The sequence below is a fragment of the Canis lupus genome, chromosome 20 (genome assembly GCF_011100685.1).
Source record: "Canis lupus familiaris isolate Mischka breed German Shepherd chromosome 20, alternate assembly UU_Cfam_GSD_1.0, whole genome shotgun sequence".
NCBI classification, from domain to species: Eukaryota; Metazoa; Chordata; class Mammalia; order Carnivora; family Canidae; genus Canis; species Canis lupus.
In genome coordinates this window covers 18,051,666-18,071,854 of record NC_049241.1, presented here as the reverse complement: position 1 = coordinate 18,071,854, position 20,189 = coordinate 18,051,666, and the positions used below count along the sequence as shown (strand labels likewise).

The 20,189-nt window shown below is 36.3% G+C and overlaps 1 protein-coding gene across 4 annotated transcripts in view; it reads right to left on the bottom strand.

Moving 5' to 3' along the window:
- Window positions 1-20,189, bottom strand: part of CNTN3 (contactin 3) — a 329,505-nt gene that overhangs the window by 82,784 nt on the left and 226,532 nt on the right. For 3 of the 4 annotated variants that reach the window (XM_038565832.1, XM_038565835.1, XM_038565833.1), the window contains 6 exons: window positions 12,663-12,866; window positions 10,917-11,019; window positions 10,227-10,411; window positions 6,451-6,587; window positions 5,398-5,527; window positions 2,712-2,862 (listed from right to left, as the gene is read on the bottom strand). In XM_038565832.1, the coding sequence (XP_038421760.1) occupies window positions 2,712-2,862; window positions 5,398-5,527; window positions 6,451-6,587; window positions 10,227-10,411; window positions 10,917-11,019; window positions 12,663-12,866 (910 nt within the window). Of the gene's footprint in view, window positions 1-2,711; window positions 2,863-5,397; window positions 5,528-6,450; window positions 6,588-10,226; window positions 10,412-10,916; window positions 11,020-12,662; window positions 12,867-14,359; window positions 14,499-20,189 lie in introns of those variants that run through there. The other variant, XM_038565836.1, reaches the window with a different exon arrangement.

Genomic DNA, 20,189 nt, shown 5'->3' with positions numbered 1-20,189 from the left:
GTAAGATAGAAATTATGATCTCTTCTATGAGTGAGGAAATTAAGATTCAAAGGTGTTACATAATGGTCCTAATGACACCAAGGTAGTAAGTGGCCAGGTCAGAAATCCCAAATCAGATTCTGGAATTTATAGTCTTTTTTTCCTGCATTATTACTGCATTACTCTATAACGTGGGAGTAAATCCCTCCTTGTGTGCCTGTAGTTTAAACTCTTAATCTTCTTATCCTCTTTTGAAATTAAGATTAAAAACCTCTGCCTACTATAGGCACTACTGTGAAGACAAGTGGGTTCATTATTGTGTAAAGCATTGAAGTCCTTGGGACTTAACCACTATTTAATTTATGTACACAGTTAAAACTATTTAAAACTTTTTTGAACACAAAAAGTCAGCAGTTATACAAGAAGACTTAACTTCAATACAGCCACAATTAACTAATTTGTGCCACAAGCCTATACTTGTTTCAACTGGTTTACAAAATTAAACTCCAAATCACTAATTAACTTCCTGTTTCAGAAATCTATTCTGTGAGGCCCAGCATTTAGCTGAATTGTGCTTAACCACTCAGCTCACAACTTTGCCTTGTCATCCTGCTGTGGCTGCCTTTCAATGGAAGTGTTTTCCATTAAATACTGGAGGAACTGCAAATTGTGTTGTCATACCAACTCACAAAAATATCTTGGTGTCTTGGTAATAAAAGCAGTCAACTTGGTTGTCTGCAACAAGACTTTGTAATTTTGAAAAACTAATCCACAGTTCTTGGCCTACGGTTTTATTGTTTGTTTCCCCTAATCTCTAAAAAGAGTAATTTGGACTCTGATTGCAAAGGCTGAGACCACCTCTAAAATTCTGGTCTCCCTATACAAAATGTGGCATTGAAAATGCTTAGAGCTTATGTCTAGAGTCAAACAGTCAAACAGACAGGGATTAAAATCCTGACTCTGTAATTTTAGGCAAATTACATAATCTTAAGTTTTGTTTTTCTCATTAGAAAAATGGAGATGATAATATGATTTATAACACATCATAGAGCTCCAGAGATGTTTAAAATAGATAATGAGTGTAGAGTTCTGTATCCATTTCCTCTTGCTTCTGTAATAAATTACTACAAATTTAGTAATCTGTCCTACAACACAAATTTATTATTCTATAGTTCTGGAAGTCAGAAGTCCAGGATGGGTTTTAGTGGACCAAAATTATTGTCTGGGCTATGTTTCTTGGGAGGGTTCAGAATTATTAATTGTTCCTTCACATTGTTGATAGAATTCAGTTCATTGTGGCTATGGGACTAAGGTCCCTTTCCTTACTGGCTATCAACTGAGGCTGTTCCCATCTTAAAGAGTTATCCAAAATCCTTTGCTCATGGCTACCTTCCACCATCTTCAAAGCAGAAATACCAACTGAAGTCCTTCTGAAGTTTGAAATCTCTCCTGCCTCATCCTTGATTATCATATATCTCTGACAAATCCTTCTGCCTTCCTCTTCCCCTTATAAATTTTCAGGTGATTACTGTGAACCTACCCACATAATCCAGGATAAGTTCCCTATTTTGAAGTCATCTACTTAGTAATTTTAAGTATTTAAATTTAATTACTTTTTGTCATGTATGTAACGCAATCAGAGGTTTATAGGATAAGGACATGGACATCTTTGGGGTCAATTATCTATTTATCACAAGCTCTGAGCATAACACCTGGCAATGTAGTTAAGTACTAAATAAATAAAAATAGCTAATACTTATGTTTACTCACTGCTCGGTAAAGACTGTATATGCTATATAGATAGCATATATATAGGATATATATAGTGCTATATAGATATTTATGTATTTCTTCTAATAATCCCCATTATTATCTAGTGATATCTAATATCACCATCCACATTAAAATGAGAAAATGAAGTGCCTGGGTGGCTCAGTTGGTTAGGTGGTTGGCTCTTGATTTCAGCTCAGGTGGTGATTTCAGGGTCCTGGGATCAAGCCCCTCCTTGTTGGGCTCCATCCTCAGCAGGGAGTCGGCTAGAAGATTCTCTCTCTCTCCTGCTGCCACTCCCCTGCTTGCTTGTGTGCACACGCACTCTTCTCTCTCTCTCATAAATATATATGTATATATATTTATTTTTATATATATCTATTTTTTAAATAAAAAAAAGAGACCCAGAAAGTAAAGCTTTTCATTGAGCAAGCAAAAGGTAGAACAAAGAATTGAACCCAGGCTGTTTGGCTCTACAAGTGGTACCCTTAAGCTTCATCCTTCCTCCTCATTTTAAATATTATAACAATCAGAAAACCAAGAAAGCCTTTGCTACTACCAAGAATGCTAAATTATTTCAGTATAGGGCAACAGCAATATTGGTATTTATTTGGCATATGTTCTTAATATATCTTCTCTTCTTTGTCCAAGGATGTTGGCTCATGTGGGTCCAGGACTGATTTTCTTTATCATTCTACTTTGAGTCTTACCCAGTGACTGGGGAGGAAAATCCTTGCTAAGATAAGGTATTCTGTATGGGTAGAAGCTAGATGATATATCTAACTTTTTCCAGATTTCAAAAATTGCACACTATCTTCCTGAGAGTATTACAAAACCAAAAATACTACTGTCTTGATTTTTCAACAACTCATATTCTACTCATTTCATATTGAAAACCTGCTTTGACATCAGTATGGAAAGTAAGAAGAAAGTGAATCACCATTATTTTGGTCAGCAAATACCTTTCATTCTCCTGCACGATCATATCTCCTTTTTTCCATGAACAGACTGGTTTGGGGGAGGCTCTAGGTTTACAATCCAAGCTGACCATGCTGCCCACCTGCACCTGCATCAACTTTTTCATTGGAGCCTTTGAAAAATCTGGAGCAGAAGCTGAAAGGCAAGAAGGAATAAAATTTTATTTTTAATTTAATATTTTAAAATTTCTGTAGGTAAAAATAAAATAAAATAAAATAAAATAAAATAAAATAAAATAAAATAAAATAAAATAAAATAAAATAAAATTCCTGTAGGTTCAGAGGTTGACTTTATAATCATTTTTAAAGTTTTCTGACACACAGATGTCAGTACTTGATTTACTTAATTGACTGGGCACCACTCAAGTTTTTAATGCTAAAAAAGTAATTCCTACTATTTTGTGCTCTAGGAAGTTCTAAATCTTGGGATGATTATTTTATATAGGAATTTTTAAAGTTTACTGTGAAGTTTGAAAGTAGCTCATGAGCTTATTTAAATGAAAACCTATCACAGAATGTTCTTGAAAGTTAGTTCCATGCAGACAACAATAGTCAGTCTCTTGTGATCTCTAAAACTCAGCACTTGGCACAGCACCTGGCACTTAGTAAGTGCTCAGTAAGTGTTTTTAGAATGAAGGCTGGGTATTGAATTATTATTCTCTTCCATAAAAATTATCAAGATCTATTATAAAATTTTCACATGGCTGTGTTTACCTTCTGCATTGAAGAAATATATAATATGCGTTATTATATTAGTGTTACAGTATCACATTAAATACAATAATATGTAAAGAACATCATATCTGCCAATAATGCACACAATGCTGATCCTGAAACAACTGAACATTCAAGATAAATAAAAATGTATCATTTGATTGAAATGGTACTTTAATCAGAAAATCATTCTTCCTCTTATTGCAAATGTGGGAAAAGTTAACCAAACACAGTGCATTTCTCCTAATGTTTAATGCTCTGTCTTATGGAAAATCCCAGGGAATACAATTTATTTATTTTTTTGGTCAGTGGGCATCATATAGCTAATTATATTATGCGGTTATATATAAGACTGTGGATAAAGAAGATATGTTACCCAGACATTGTTGGTCTTAAAAATTAAGATCTTAAAATAATACTTTTGACTAAAAAAAAAAAAAAACCCTTTGTACTTTAAGTGAATTATATAGATTTTTAACATAGCTCATATTTTTCCCATACAAAAGCCTCATACAGCATGTTTGGTATGAAATCACACATTTTAAGATGAATGAACCATCACTCATAAGGCTAATTTAATACAATAGTACAGCAATGCTTCAACTTAAGACTAGGTAAAAATCCACTCTCTTTTTGTTAAGTACCCCACTTCTCTGTTATGGATAAGAGTAGCCAGATTTTCAGTTGATGATCTGCCTTTTCCAGAATTGAGGCTTCCCAGTGCAGATGATGTATTTCTAACCTCCAGGCATCAAGGATGAGAGACCTGCTTCCCATCAAATCAGGGATTCTCAGTGTGGCACCTGACATTTTGGGCTGAATAATTATTTGCTATGAGAGTCTGTCTTGTGCACTGTAGGATATTTACATTGTAGAATTATTTGTGAGTAGCCTTTCTGGCTTCTACCCACGAGATGCCAGGAATACACACTGGCTCCCTTCTTCCCCTATCTGTCCTCAACATTATGACAACTAAAAATGTCTCCCAACATTTCCAAATATTTCCTGAGAGCAAAGTCATCCCCGACTGGGGATCGCTGAGTTAGGTCAATCAGGGTCTTCCAACTTCTGGGCCATATGGATTGACCAGCCATGGGTATAGGACTCAACTCAGTGATGCAGGGCCAATGCCATGTAGGACTGCGATTTTTATTAGCGCAATTCAGAAAGCCATGCTTCTTGCATTAGACTGACTGATCATGGAAACTGAATGTGTTGGGGATCAACCATGTAGATCCTGATGATGGTGATGATGCTTGAGCCCTGGATCATGTTCTGTTCATATCCAAATCTGCACTTTAATTACATGGAACAAAAAATTTCCCTTCTTCTTTCTCTCTTATTTACATCATATGATGCTATGCTCTGACAATTTTGGTTGACTTTCAGGCATTTGTCACTTACAAAGTGTTTCTCTAGATAATTGCCCTACACACAATGTAACATTTTCTACCTTTTCATATACTTAGAGTGCAAGAAGAAGAAAATAATTCAGAATTTCAAATAGTTGAGCTTTGTTAATTAAAACTTCACTATGCCCAATGTTTGATGCTTTGAGCAGGGTCACTAAAAACAAAGCAACTCTTTATGGATCCATAAATTATTGTTTTCAATTCTGTTCTTTACTTTTGAACTTTTACTAGCCCTGCAACAGAAAACACCAAATTCACTTATTATCTTAAAAGGCATTGCATAGTTTGTAACATTGGAGTTGGATAAGGATGTTTTAGGTCAACAAGTTTCCTTATTGTTGTTCTATTTCAGCCTTTGAGGTTTATTCCAGCCACAATTGCTGCTTTTCCTTAGAAATCACTAAAATATATTCCCTGATTAAAAACCCTGATGTTGTTATAATACTGTAGAGAATATAGGAGTATAATAGGAGAAGTAAATATTTCTGGTTCTAGCAAAAATGGGGGATTTAAGAAAAAAAGTGACAAGAGAAGCTTTGTCTTACCTACAACCTTAAGTTCTGCACTGGAATAGATGAGACCATGTTTGTTTTCTGCTATGCACTGGAACATTCCAGAATCAGTCACATTTAGGTTCGATATTGTAAGGGCACCATTTTCTATCTGTATTCTCTCCTAGGTAAGAACAAAAATCTCTTGCATATCAATGTATGTATCATTTTAAAAGAAAAATGAAACCACTATTATTTCAATGATATACAAACCTCCTTCATTTTCCTCAGAGTATTAGGCAACCTGACCTGAAATTGTAATATTTCCTTATTTTGAAAATCTGAGACTGATTTAACATAACTGCCACACATTAGAAATACTAATAAACACCCTTCAGTCCAAATGCCTATCAGTAAAATAAATAACAAAGCAAGAAGTAAAATATTATAGGCACTTCATTTTTCCCTATGGTTAAAGTTGCAGACTTTAAAAAATGTATCATGTTTCCATCCCATCAACTGGAAAGGTTTTCACCATTTTTTAAATCATTTAAATTAAACACATTATAAATTCTGTGCACCAGAAAGGGTTCTGGAAAATACATTTATTAAGGGTTTTTAGGTAGTATGACAAGTTATATATAGAAATTTGAAGGAACATAATTGACTTAGTACACAATTTTTTAAAAGAGTAAAAATTATATGGCTTAAGAAAGCAAGTGATTGAGAAAATAAGTACTCATGTAAAAAGGTAACCATGTAATGATACATTTACTCTCCAGAGGCCAATACCAACTTGTCAAACAGGAAAAAGAAATTATATTCCACATTTGATTAAAGTCAAGTCTTTTCTAATTTCAAAAGCAAAAAAAAAAAAATAGTATATCAGTTTTAGACTAAATTCACAAAATTATTTTTTACCAATCAAATATAATTGTTGAAAGTATTTCCTTTTTGGCAGACTGGATTCTTGATTTTATATTTTTCTTCTCTTTATCACTTTATAGGTACAAATGAATGTGTACAAACTTTGGCACTAGGTACAAGGAAGGCATTTATTTGACACAAAATGAAGAGACGAAGGATTAACCAGGCTTGTTACCTTACCTCGAGCACAAGGGCTTCTCCATTTTTCAACCATCGGTAGGAGGGTTTGGGCTTACCACTTGCCCGGCATTCCCAAAAAAGATTGTCCTCCACTGCTATTTCTACATCTTTTATGAGCTGAACCCAATGAGGCTTTGCTGCAAGGAAAAAAAAAAAAAAAAAAAACAAACCACCCAGCAAATAATAAATAAATACTTTATATAAATGGATATAAACACTGTGAGCAATTAATTAATAGGAGCATAGTGACTAAAATTATATTTAATTCCCTATTTACTAAGTGGGTATGGGAAATATTTCTAGATTTGAGAATGAATGTTTCAATTTGTCACTTCTTAAGCCAAATTCATTATGCTTTCTCCGTTTTCAAAATTCTGGGCATTGTACTATATTCTCTTTCTTAAATTTTTATTTATTTATTTATTTATTTATTTATTTATTTATTTATTTATTTATTTATTTTAAAAGGGAGACAGTGGGGATGGGCAGAGCAGAGGGATTGAGAATCTGAGAATCTTAAACAAGATCTACACTCAGCACGGAGCCTGACACATTGGCTCGATCTCGTGACCCTGAGAGTTTGGCCTGAGCCGAAATCAAGAGTCAGATGCTTAACTGACTGAGCCACCCAGGTGCCGCGGCACTACGTTATATTCTTCAAGTGTGTCTTAGTAGATTGTAATGCAGGGATACTAAATAGACTCCTTTCCAAGTGCATTTGTGAATCATAAGGTCACAATTGATGACAACTTAGTACACATATGACAGGAGATACTCATCTTAATTATGCACTAAAAATTAACATCCGTAGAAGGGAAACTTCTATAGCTGAGGAAAAAAAATCTCCCTCAAGTTAGAAATAAGTTTTAATTAAATACAAGCCAATGAGCATCTTATGAACCTCTTTGTGAATTAAAATGAAAGCAGAGAAAGATGGATAAATTGGTTCAATTTGAATAATATGATTTTTTATGAAAAAGAACTAGCTCATGCAACCTTAAATTATGTATGCAAATCAGTGGCATCAACTGGATTTATCATTTTCTCTTACATTTTAGAAGATATTTGGAAAATTCTTTTTACAGATGAAAGCAACATACCACTTATAACCAAAGCCACTCCATATACACAGCATATTCAGCCAAGTCTCAGCTTGCATTTTAGATCCAAAACTGGGAGGTGAGATGTCTTACTGGTTTCACATTGCATTATGCATGTGATGTCTACTGTGAGATTCACATTTGCATCCTCCATATGGAGAAACAGTTTATCTATTTCTATTTAATTGCAACCATGGGAAGATTTGTCTTTCCATTTCTATCTTGTAAAATTGCTTTTTTTTAAATAAAGGAAATAGAAATATAGCTATTTAGCTTTTAGAGAAAATCTATTGGTCTAAATTTTGCCTTATTATTATTATTTTTTCTCATTATTATTTTTTTTTACATAAATGACTTCCTCAGTCTGAAGTATAGTTCAGTCTAAAGTCACTTCACTCTACTTATATTGAAGCACATTTTTTTTTCTTTCAGGAATTATCAGCCTTCATGGAATAAGACCGCAAAGAAACTCATACATGAGTCCTTCTCTAAGACTCAAGATTCTAGCAAAAAATTTCCACTGGTTTCTCAGAACTACTGTTCTCCAAATGAGAGGATAATTCATTGGGCTGAAGCCAATCCTGAGATTACAACTGCCATGTTAATTGTGATTTCCCCCCTTACTCTATCATATGAGATCCAAATATTCTATCTATATGAAATATTAGAACGGATAACCAGAGAACTTCATGGCACTGATTGAATATAATAGTCTTAAGTCAGAAATGTAGCATAACTATCATGAAACTCCTTATCTCATTAATTCCTGATTTATTTCTTGGGTATATATTATATTACCTACCTAATGAAATAAAGCAGTAGTCTACCTTCTTTAGTCAGTATAGGGGATGATGCTGGTTGTCTGTTGTGTATCCATTTCATCTTTTCTTTATTTGTAAAATAACCCCCATTTCTCATTAAACTATCTTCTCTTTCATCACCTCACACCGCCCATAAAATTCAGGGAATCTGACCATATTCCCTGTTCCTGATGCACTTAAATTGTATAAGTCAATTCTCCCCACTACTGATTGGTTTAGGAATGAACTTCCAGGCAATGATATTTGAGAAGGGAATTACAAGATGTTTTGGAGACAGGAAGGGTGAACAGGGTTAATGTTCTGGTCTCAGTGGACAGCTATTTTATGACTCTACCAGAGACTAACATGCAGGTAAAGGGAAAAGACCGGTAAGGGCAGAAACAAAATCACAGAGAAACTGAGCAAGGACCTGCTTATAAGGTACTTGAACACCAACTTAGCTTTGAATTTCTCATCTTATGAGGCATTCAATTATTTATTTTTTAGTCAAGGTTGCTGGTCCACAGAGCTAAAACATTGCTGCTGAAACATTTAGACAGTTGGAATAGCTTGTGTTTTCTTGTAAGGGTCACTTCTTACCCTAGGTCAAGTAATTCTTTCTCAGAAAGGAGAAACTAAGCTCCTCCTTTGGAGCTTTCTCCTACCAGAAAAAGGGACTTGCTCTGGGTGGTCTTAGAGCTGTACAGTCATATGGCTTAAGTGCCCCCTGACCTACTTCTTTTTTTTTTTTTCCCCCTGACCTACTTCTTTATTGTCCCATCAGTATGTAGACCTTGACACCTAGGTAATGTCACCGTGGTGCTCTGTAATCATGTAACGAGACAGTTATAACACAGAATGACTCATGATATTAAACCAGGCCTCCAATTTGTTCCTGACAGATCCTAAAATCTTACAATAGGTGAACACATGTCAATTTAATCAGAAGCAATGCAAATTTTTTTGAGGGAGGTCATAAAAAGCCCTTTAATTTTAATATTTGTCTTTGCAAATGATTTCCTCCCTGAAACATTTATGTATGCAAACTGTTTCCATTTCCACTTTCTAAGATAAATAGAATGCAATGCAATTTGCCTTTCACAAAAGTGGTCAATTCTCTCTCTCGTTTTACAATGCTTCTCATGATCAAACTGCAAGTATATATCCATTGAGCATATATCTTCCTATATATTACAGTACATTTTGTAAAATCATGTATTTATGCTTCCTAAATCATGCTTTCTTCAAAAAACTTACTTTTCTTAATAAAAATGATCTGAAAACAAAAAGGATAATTTAATTTTCCTATACCAAATGACTCTAAATAAATGTAGCATTATTATCCTTTCCTTATCCCAAACTGAACAGTACATCAAATAAATGATTATAAATTAAAGGAAGCAAACACAGCACAGTTACATTATTGGAAGGGAGAGAATTAATACCAAAGAACTTCAGCCTGACTTGATGTGGTTTGTCTAATGCAGTAATTACAAGTTCTCTCTGTAAACAGTTTCTTTCTGTGTAGTAAAGATCATAAAGAAAGATACAGTCACATTTTCTAGGGGAGAGGATAGACACAAAGGAGATTGCTCCGTGATATGACCAAGTGTATAAAAGCATTACTCATAGAAAAAAATGAAATATTCGTTATTATATGAATCGTTTTAAAATGCAAAAAGACTATGTCATGCCTCCGACTTCACCACAAAATGGTACTGCTTCTTAATTCCTCCTAAATATTCATCCTCTTTTAACAAAACTCAAAAGAGAACAAGGTGAACATTGGCATCCTGTCATAACTTCCCACTGCCCAACAATATTTTGTTGAGAGAGCAAAAGCTAAAAATTCCATTTGCCCAAAGTAGATACTCACCATAGTAAGTGAGACGCCCTCTGGCGACATTTCTTCCTCGTGAATTCTCAGCAATGCATTCATAGGAACCCGTATCTTCCTGTTGGAAGTTGGGGATTTCAAGCACGCCATTGAACTTTCTCAGTTTAATTTTACTGGAAAACGGCAGTCCGTCACTTCTCCTCCAATTAATCTGAGGTACAGGGCTAAGCAGAAAATTGTCAAGTTATTGCTCTTTTACACAGATGCCTGGATGCATCTTAGGCCCTACAAAAGGAACCTTTTGTTAGGATAGAGCAAAAAGGCACCAGGTTTCCAATGCAGAACATCTCCAGTTGTCAATTACATAAACCTGATACAAGGATTTACCTAAGTTGATATTTTAATAAGGTGTGCATTTTCTTGAGTTAATTCATGACTTAAAGAAAAAAGAGGAACACGTCTCCATTGTATTATGACAAATGAACAAGCAAAAGAAAAATAACAGCAATCTAGTTCATGAAATTAGGCAGGCACAGTCATTTTCTGCGAATTGCCTTTCAAGCTTCAACCTAAATTATGTATGTGCATTCTTATATTTTATTTTTCCTTTGCTTCTAAATGAAAGAAAATTTTAGAAAATAAGGACAAGAAGACTCTGTCAAAAACTATTTTGATCTTTTACGGCAAACTAATATTTCAGCACATTGGGGTAAGTGTTACAAAACTTACTTTCCAAGAGCAAAACATTCCAATTTCACAGTTGCTCCTTTAGCTGCCGGAAGAGTTTCTGGAAATTGTACTTCTATTTTTGGCTCATATTCACCCATCACACCTGTAAAGCCATATGAGGTTAATAGTTTCAATGTTTCCTATGGAATTATCTCATTTTTCTTCAATAAAACTTTCTTTTGCTCCATTTTGAACTAGTTTCTCTAATGATTTAAATTACTAGCCATCCATTAGGTACTTTTAAAAGCAGAGCTAACTGGGCCAAATATGCAACATTATTAAACATCAGGGACCTCAGATTCTGTGATTCATAAATTTACTGCTTATAGAGCAGTTCCAAGAAAACCATTATACCCTTTACATTGTGTAAAAGGGGGGCTTTTTTATTCTGTATTTAATCTGGACATTTCTAGTCAAACTGAAATATACAATGTATTATGACTTCTTGAAATATCCTAAAGAGCAAAAATTATGGGAGGGAATTTACTTAATGGTACCCTGGTAGCAGAGAAACCAATCTTAAACTTATTAAATGGCACCCTGGAGACGAAAAACAGTAACTTAATAAATGAGAAAGGTCAAATTCAATTATAACTGACTGGAAGGAAATGTTTAGATAATATGTGGTCATGGCATGGTGCTTTATCAGATATGGCTTTGTGTAAGTGGGGCAGTTATGCAGGCTTACAAATCTGTTTCCTCTGAAGTTCATGTGCTCCCTTGAAATAGCCATAAAGGAGTTGAGGGAACACATGTTTTCATTTTCAGCTTTACTGAGGTATGATTAGCAAATAAAGATTATATAAATTTAGAAGGCACAGCCCGATTTTTTTTACTGTGTTCAATGTGATGATTTATATATGTATATACATTCTTAAATGATTATGTCAGTCAAGTTAACACATCTAGCACCTCACATAGATACCATTTAATTTCTAAATATTCTGTGGTAAGAACACCTCAGGTCTACTCTCTCAGCAAATTTCAAATATACAGTACAATATTATTAACTATTATGACTATGTTGTTGGAGGTGGGGGAAATGGGGAGAGGTTGGTCAAAGAGTACAAACTTTCAGTTATGAAATGAATAAGCTTTGAGACACCTGGGTGGCTCAGTGAATGAGCATCTGCCTTCAGCTCAGGGCATGATCCAGGGGTCCTGGGATCAAGTCCCGCATTGGGCTCCCCACAGGGAGCCTGCTTCTCCTTCTGCCTATGTCTCTGCCTCTCTCTGTGTCTCTCATGAATAAATACATAAAAATCTTTTTAAAAAATAAAAAATAAAAAATAAAATGAGTAAGCTTTGGGAATCTAGAGTACATTTGAAAACATTTTTAAGAGATACTTTATATCCTATAACAAAACAACCAAACTTTTAAGAACCTCAAGGTGACCAAAATCAGGACAAGTGGTTCATGACAATGTAACCTGAGCCAGAGGCTCAGAAGAACCTCATGCTTGGTTTGATGGTCTCCTATCATCATCTTGAAATTCTTAATAATTTCTGAACAATGGATCCACGATTATTATTTTGCTCTGGTCCTTAAAAACTATGAAGCTGGTCCTGGGTAAGGATTAGGAACAAGGACCTATGTTAATGAAATAATCTGCATCGCTGTACTCATAATTTTTTTTGTTTGCCCCAAAATGAAATAATCCATGATATACTTTTCACCTTTTCCCTTTGTTTTTGGATGTATTCCCAACATTTACATTTAGAATTGCACCTTGAAATATTTCCTACCATCAGAACGTAGCACCAGAGGAGTTGGGGAGCCCAGCACTCTGGCTTTCGTCACTGTACTGGTCACCACACATGTGTAATTACCCACATCGGATGGCTCGACCTTGGCTATGTAGAGATGGCCTGTCTCTTGAGAGACAAATCTCCGACTATCTTCTTCAACAAATGATGGATATTCATTGAAGATCCAAGCATATGATAGTTCTAACAAAGTTTGGGGGTAAAAGAAATTCCATCATTAAAGAAAGTTTTTTTCCATATTATAACTAAAAAATACACAAAATCACCTTTACTGCAAAGCAATGCTGAGTGCATTTATTGCAGGTCATGAAGAGAAAGAGTTCTGTGAACTGATTCTGCGGTCATTCTGCATTACGGTGGAGGACACTGCTGATTAGCATTCTTGTGGGAGCAATATTATCACCATCATCATTATCACTACTCCTGACACCTCCTGACAAGTCTCTCTCGCTTCGGTTTTCCTCCCTTTTATTTTGTGTCTCCACACCACACATTCTACACTCTTTCAAATTACCGATCCCGTCCTTTCAGTTTTTGATATAACTTTTCTGTAATTTCTTGGTATTCTTGAGAATAATGCAAAATTTCTTAACCTGAATAGGAAATTCTGCACAATTAGACCCCTGCTTAAAGCCTTACCACGTGGGTGCCTTTGCATGTGCTGCTCTAGAAGGCTGCAGTGTCCTTGTTTTCTGTTCACTCTCTTGCCTCTCTCCCACAACCTTTCAACACTAAACCCCCTTCTGCCAGAGTAACTTCCAGATGGTTTTCAAAGCTTAGTTCCAAATATAAGGAATCACCTCCTCAGAGAGGACGGGTCTTCCTTCATCCTCGTCCTCAGAGTGGGTTCTCCTATATTCTAGAGCAACTCTTAAGCTCACATAGGTTAAAGCACTTACTGCTTTGTATGTAATGGTCTACTTATCTGTCCTTCCATTGCTTGGTAAACATTGAGGTCAACTTTTATCCTGACTGCCCTGCCCCACCCAATTAGCAAAATGGAATATCCAAAGATACTGAACAGTTCTCAGTAAACATTTATTGAGTTAATTAAGGATATAATTACACTATTATCTCCTATGTAAAGTCCAATGTGAGAGTTTTCTTGACTTTTTGGGTCAAGGTAAACCAACTTTCTCCAAAGGAACTAATAATGTTCTTCTACTCTGTGATAATGAGGGTAAATCATACAATGCTGCATTGTTCTAGATGCCCGTATTTTTTAGAGGCAAGTTGTAATTTAAGCACACTTAACCATGGTTGGCTTATTTGATTCCTTTTTTTCCACGGCCCTACTGTGTTTTACAATTTCATCAACCTTATCGTATTGGTTCGTTGCTGTAATGCTTTTTCAAAAGAATTTTTGGAAAATGTATGTAATCAAAATAAATTTAGTAACAAATTGAAAATATACTTAAGACACTACTTCAGTGGCAAAGGGTCTTCGCATTTGGCAGAGGTGGACAGTAACACAGTATACAAATAACAACGAGACAGTGTAAAAGGTCTGGGTGAGAGTTACTCTGGATTTCAGAGGAAGGACAGGTGACATTCTCTCATGACTAAACAGCAGATCTTAAAGGATAGAAGAACATTCTGACAGGCAGGGAGAAAAGCACTCCAGATGAAGTGAAGAGCATATGAAAAGTTGGCAGGGAAGAGAAAATGTTAAGTACCTGGTAGCAATGAGAAACCACTGACTTCCTTCTGCCTTCAAGCAAATACAAATGTTTGATGATTCCAAAGGTTAGCAAGTCAAGGGCAAACTGGGAGCACATTTAGAAACACGGATTTTTAACCTTGAACTGCTCTCCACATCACGTTATAATAGCAGTAGGGTGTTTCAGGAAATTTCAATCAGTCACCTGATAGGCTGTGAAATCCAAAGTTGTTTGTTGGACTGTATGAAAATGAAACATGTCTCAAACATCCACTCCCCCGCTAGCCTCATGCTTACTGAGATGGTGCTTTGCTCTTAAAATAGTACTAAATAAACCACAGAGTTAAAGAATGCTGGTCAGGGAGGCTGGATTAGTTATGCAATTGTTGAAACTGACAGGTGTGGAAGCCTCAGTTCCCCAGGCTCTTCCTGTTGCACTAAGCATGCCGTCCCACCCAACATCCCCTGTCCCCTAACTCTGTAACTTCACCTTGCTTTAGAGAAGACAAAGCCATCTCATTCTGCCTTTCAAAGTATTCTATCCATGAAATTAATAGGATTGCCTCACTCTCTTTTATTTTTTTAATTTAAAAATATCCCTTTTATCCAGTAAGTGTAAAACTTCCACTGCTCCCCAACATAACATACCTCAGTTGGGTGTGAAGAACAAGAAATCAACCTTATTAAACCAGTTTATACTAAACTAAGAATTGCTGGTGGGAAGAACGCAGATGCAGAATCTAAAAAACCTAAAATCTAATAAATTCATGTAAGAAATACTATATAGCAAGGAGAATGTCTGATCAATAAGCACATGCAACAATTTGGAATAAATATTACATATGTCATTTTGACTGAAATGCTGTAAGGCTCCACTTTAGCATTTTTTAAATCCCAAATCAATACTTTCAAGATTTAAATAGTGTATTATCATTATATTGTTATACAGATACTATGGTGGCTTTGCTTATATGACCCCTGTAATGAAGGACTGTTAGAAGAGAAGAAAGTCAAAATTAAAATCATTTTAAGCTGCTCACAAAATGAGCACGGAGAAGTGAATATGGCTGGATTGAAGGGTGGGTTGTGATAGATATGGAAGTGTCCCACTTAGGTCTCACTTCAGGAGAACTTCATAGAACACAGTTAACTGGTGGCCTCCACCTGCTAGCCTATGAGTGGAGTGCTGTGGCTACACTTTCCTGGGGCTGCTTCTAGCTAAACGATGAACCCCACTGGGGTGTTCATGCTGGCTCATTCCCCCTGTTGCAGGATGTCCCCCATTGGGCAATTCAGGTTGGAGACGTCCCATCAGGTAATAGTCATGATATTCTCAGAACTTCACAGTGATTTGGCTTTCTTCCTATCCAAATTTTCTTCTCCTCTCTTTGCTCAGAGATAGTAGATTTGAATTTCAGACTGGAGTTTCCTCTACCAATTTCTGCTTCTTCACCGTTTAACCTTCACAGGCATTTTCTCCAGGATTTTTTCTTTATTATTTTTTTTTAATAGCAAGTCTGATCCTCTAATCCCATCTTGGAGTCTGCTTCTCAGAACACTTGAACTGACACAATGCTGCTGAAACGGAGTAACAGACTCTCCTCTGTGTTAGAAATTGCCCCTTCCCTTAGACCCTCAGGAAATATCCTCTATTACTGACCTCCTTTTCAATAACTGTTTAATCCCCTCACCTCACCCTCAGACTTTTCAAATTTACAAACTAATTCCTAATTGATTCTTAGCACCTACCCTCCACACAAGCCCTGACAAATCAGCATCCCAGAGGAAAATGGTGTAAACCCACCCTGAGATCCCCACCAAACAAATTAGAAACAATAGAATCTTCATCCCCCTAGGCTATATTACTGAGCAGAAGCCCTAAAGCCATCACTTACTTGTAACTTGAGAATGCAGTGGAGAAAAGCTGCTCTTTTGCAGGAATTTGCACTCCTGCATTCCTCTTTGACAAACTGTGTAACAATCAGGCAGATTTGGGATCTATCTCAGAATAGCATACAGGTATTCCTTGAATTACAAAGGGTTTATTATATTTGTAAACCATCACCCAAGGCATGTTGTATATGTGATCTTCACACAATCATGTGGACTGTATACTCCCTGTATATTAAACAGTGTAGAAAGACTTTTTTTTTTTTTTAAAGATCTTATTTATTTATTCATGAGGGACACACAGAGAGAGGCAGAGACATAGGCAGAGGGAGAAGCAGGCTCCCCATAGGGAGCCTGATGCAGGACTTGATCCAGGGACTCTGGGATCATGGTCTGAGCCAAAGGCAGAGGCTCAACCACTGAGCCACCTAGGTGCCCCTGTAGAAAGAAATTTTAAAGAGTTTTCAATAACACTCCCTCTCTCTTCACATCCTAATAGCATAGTATGTATACTTTTGAATTAAAAGTGCAATACTATGGTCTAACTATTGGAATATATTATAACCAGAATACCATAGTGGTCTTCCTCCACTATTTCTGCCAAATAGTATATTCTCACAGCTACAGGAGAAAAAAGGATCTTTGATGAGCAGCACAAAAATCGAACTCTAAGGTATTGAGCTGGGATAAACAGGAAAAACAAGAGAGCAGAAACAAGAGCCACTTTAGGGATGGAAGAGGTTGTACTATAAATTGATTTTGAGACTCAGGCAGGTAACCTAGAAGTAAATGCCCAATGGGTAGGTGAGACCTTTAAATGTAAATGTATGAGAGAGATTGGGCCTAATAATGGCATGGGAGGCTGAATCATGACCCCTAGAATATTTCATCACTCTAATCCCTGAAATCTTGAACATATTACCTGACATGAAAAGAAGGGCTCTGCAGATGTGATTAAATTAAGGATACGGAGATGGGAAGATTATCCTGGATTATCAGGGGTGGGGGAAATGTAATACTAAAAGTCCTTGTAAGAGGGAAGCAAGAGGGTCAGAGAAAAGGAACTGGAACTGTGGAAGCAGGGGCGTCAGCCAGAGAGTGCTATTTGAAGATGCTATGCTCTTGATCTTGAGGAAGGGACAGGTGGGGCTAGGTAGGGAGAGATAGATAAGGGACTATGTGATCAGGCTCAGAGAAATTCCCAAAATGCTGAGATATTAGGAAACCAGAGAAAAGAGAACAAACCAGACCACCCTGCCTTGGTGTGGGTGGGGAGGATTTTTTTTTTTTCTTTTTTCGTGATAGTTGCCTGTGACCAACAAAAAATGACCAGACCCCAAATGAAGCCATTAAAGATGTTATCACCGGGCATCCTGGGTGGCTCAGCGGTTTAGCGCTGCCTTCAGCCCAGGGTGTGATCCTGGAGACCCGGGATTGGGTCCCATGTCGGGCTCCCTGCATGGAGCCTGCTTCTCCCCCTGCCTGTGTCTCTGCCTCTCTCTCTCTCTCTCTCTCTGTGTCCCTGAAGGATAAATAAATAAAATCTTTAAAAAAAAAAAGATGTTATCACCACTCCTTATTCAAACCAGGGCATCTCAAGAATGATAAAGCCACAAGGTTCCCAGTCAGTTCTAAATAAAAAAACTGTCAGGGGAGGGAGGCCCACGCTGGCAACCCTGTTGGGACCCCTTTCACTCCCGGGAGCTTTTTCTATGCCCTTGCTTAATACTCTTCTATCGCTTTACTCACTCTCCTTTGTCTGTGAGATTCATTCTTCGGTTCAGTGAGACAAGAACCTAGCTCTCCCACTTCAATCTGAAGATGGAAGACAGGACCATGAGTCAAGGAAAACAGGTGGCATCTAGAAGCTGGAAGAGGCAAGACAATGGATTCTCCCCTAGAGCCTTTGGAGCTTTCAGCAGCCCTGTCAACATCTGGCATGTTGATTTTAGCTCTGGGACACCTGTATTGGACTTCTGACTTACAGAATTGTAAGATAATAAATCCATGGTGTTTTAAAGCACTAAATTTGTGGTAATTTGTCATACTAGCAAGAGGAAACCAATAGAAATAATGATAATAGGTAACAATCAGGTGTTATTATTAAGTCTAGGTGCAGTGCTAAGTGGTAGAGAGAAAATTTCCAAAGAAAAACAATGACCAGAGACAAAAAAATAAATAAATAAAAAAAAAAAAAAAAGAGAAAGCCTACACTTAGAAGGCCTACAGAAGAATCCTATTTCATATAAAGTGATTTTAAGACCAATACAGTGGCAAAGGGTGAGGTATTCCAAAAGAGCAAATCACAACCTCAAAGCAAATGAACGAATTAGTGTTCTGTTTTATACAAAGATTCAGATCCTTGGGATGCCTAAGTGGCTCAGTCTGGTTAAGCTTCTGACTCTTGGTTTCAGTTCAGGTCATGCTCTCAGGGTCATGAGATTGAGCCCCACTTTGGGTTCCATGCTGGGCATGGAGTCTGCTTGAGATTCTCTCCCTTTCCCTCACCCACTGCACTACCCTCCCCCCACTAAAAAAAAGCCAAAACAAAACAAAAACACACAAAGATTCAGACCCTTGACAACTTACAGAAAGAAATCAAACCTGTGTTTAATATGGTATATACAGCCATGACAGCTACAACAGAAATTTGTAGCACCTACCTACCTTTCTTTACAGACTTTCTTATTGAGATGGAATGAGACATAACTTTTATGTCTCAGAGAGAAGATCTGCAGTATTTCATTTATTGCCTGCATGACCATGTTAAAATGTATGGCATCACTCTGATTGAAAACATTAGAGAATTATGTGATTTATTGCATTCTGATTAAACTAAAAAAAAATCTGCTGTAATACCATCAGAGTTTACTTATCATAAAAATCTGCATTTGCAATAAACATTAATTGTACACTGCAAAGTAAAATATACATCAAATCAGCATTCTTTGGAGATTTTTCAACATCATTTTATGTATGATGATAAATACAAAGCTATAATAAAGATGATAATTTTATATACTCAAACTAGACTTTACAAAATCTGTCATAACCTGTGGTGTAAATCACAAACACATTATGCCAAAACTACTTGGCCACTGGGCTTTCTATTAACAACACTACGTTAATATTAGGTATGTGAATATTTTTTAGTAGAGAGCAAAGAGGCTTTACCAATCAGAGCCATAAATTAAGATAATGAAGTGTGGAAACTGCTTTCTAAAAAAGTAATATGTGATGAATGACATCACTCCTCCAGCCACATTCTTTCCCAGGTCACTTAAGTACAAGGCCAGTCAATTTAACAGGAAATATGTCACTCTAGTGTTTATCTGGAGATACATTAATACATATACTAGTGACATTTAAGGGTTTATTTCTAGTTTCATTATGAAATTCTATTATGAGGGAGATTTAATCCTTTGTATAGGCATTTTCTAGAAGAAGCTGTCAAATAAAACTGCAGTTGAACAAAACTGTAGAAGTAACCTTGGTTATTTTCTCTGGTGCCAACTGGAAAGTTTGATCTACCTGAAAAGAAGGAATATTAGGAGTTTGTGGGAACTTGCTGGATGTCATTCAAGATTTATATCATTGATTCAGACATTTAGGAAGGAAATTTTACTATGGAGCTTAGAGATGACACTCACTGATGGAGGGTCTGAGGCAGTACATAACTCGAAAGCCATGTAGAAAACTGAAGATAATTTAAGGTTCAAAGAGCAAAACATCACTGGTTAGGACTGAAAAGTCTGTATCATCAAAGCAGAAGGTATCTATGGACATCACCAACATTTCATTGTTTTATCTTTCAAAAGCTGTTTTGTAAGTTGTTGCATTGAGGGCAACATTACATATACTGCAGGTTTCCTTGTTAGCCTATAAATGTCTGTCTAATCTATTTTTACTTAGAGTACTAAACTGTGACTTTTGAGGATCCTCAGAAAAAGAGAACA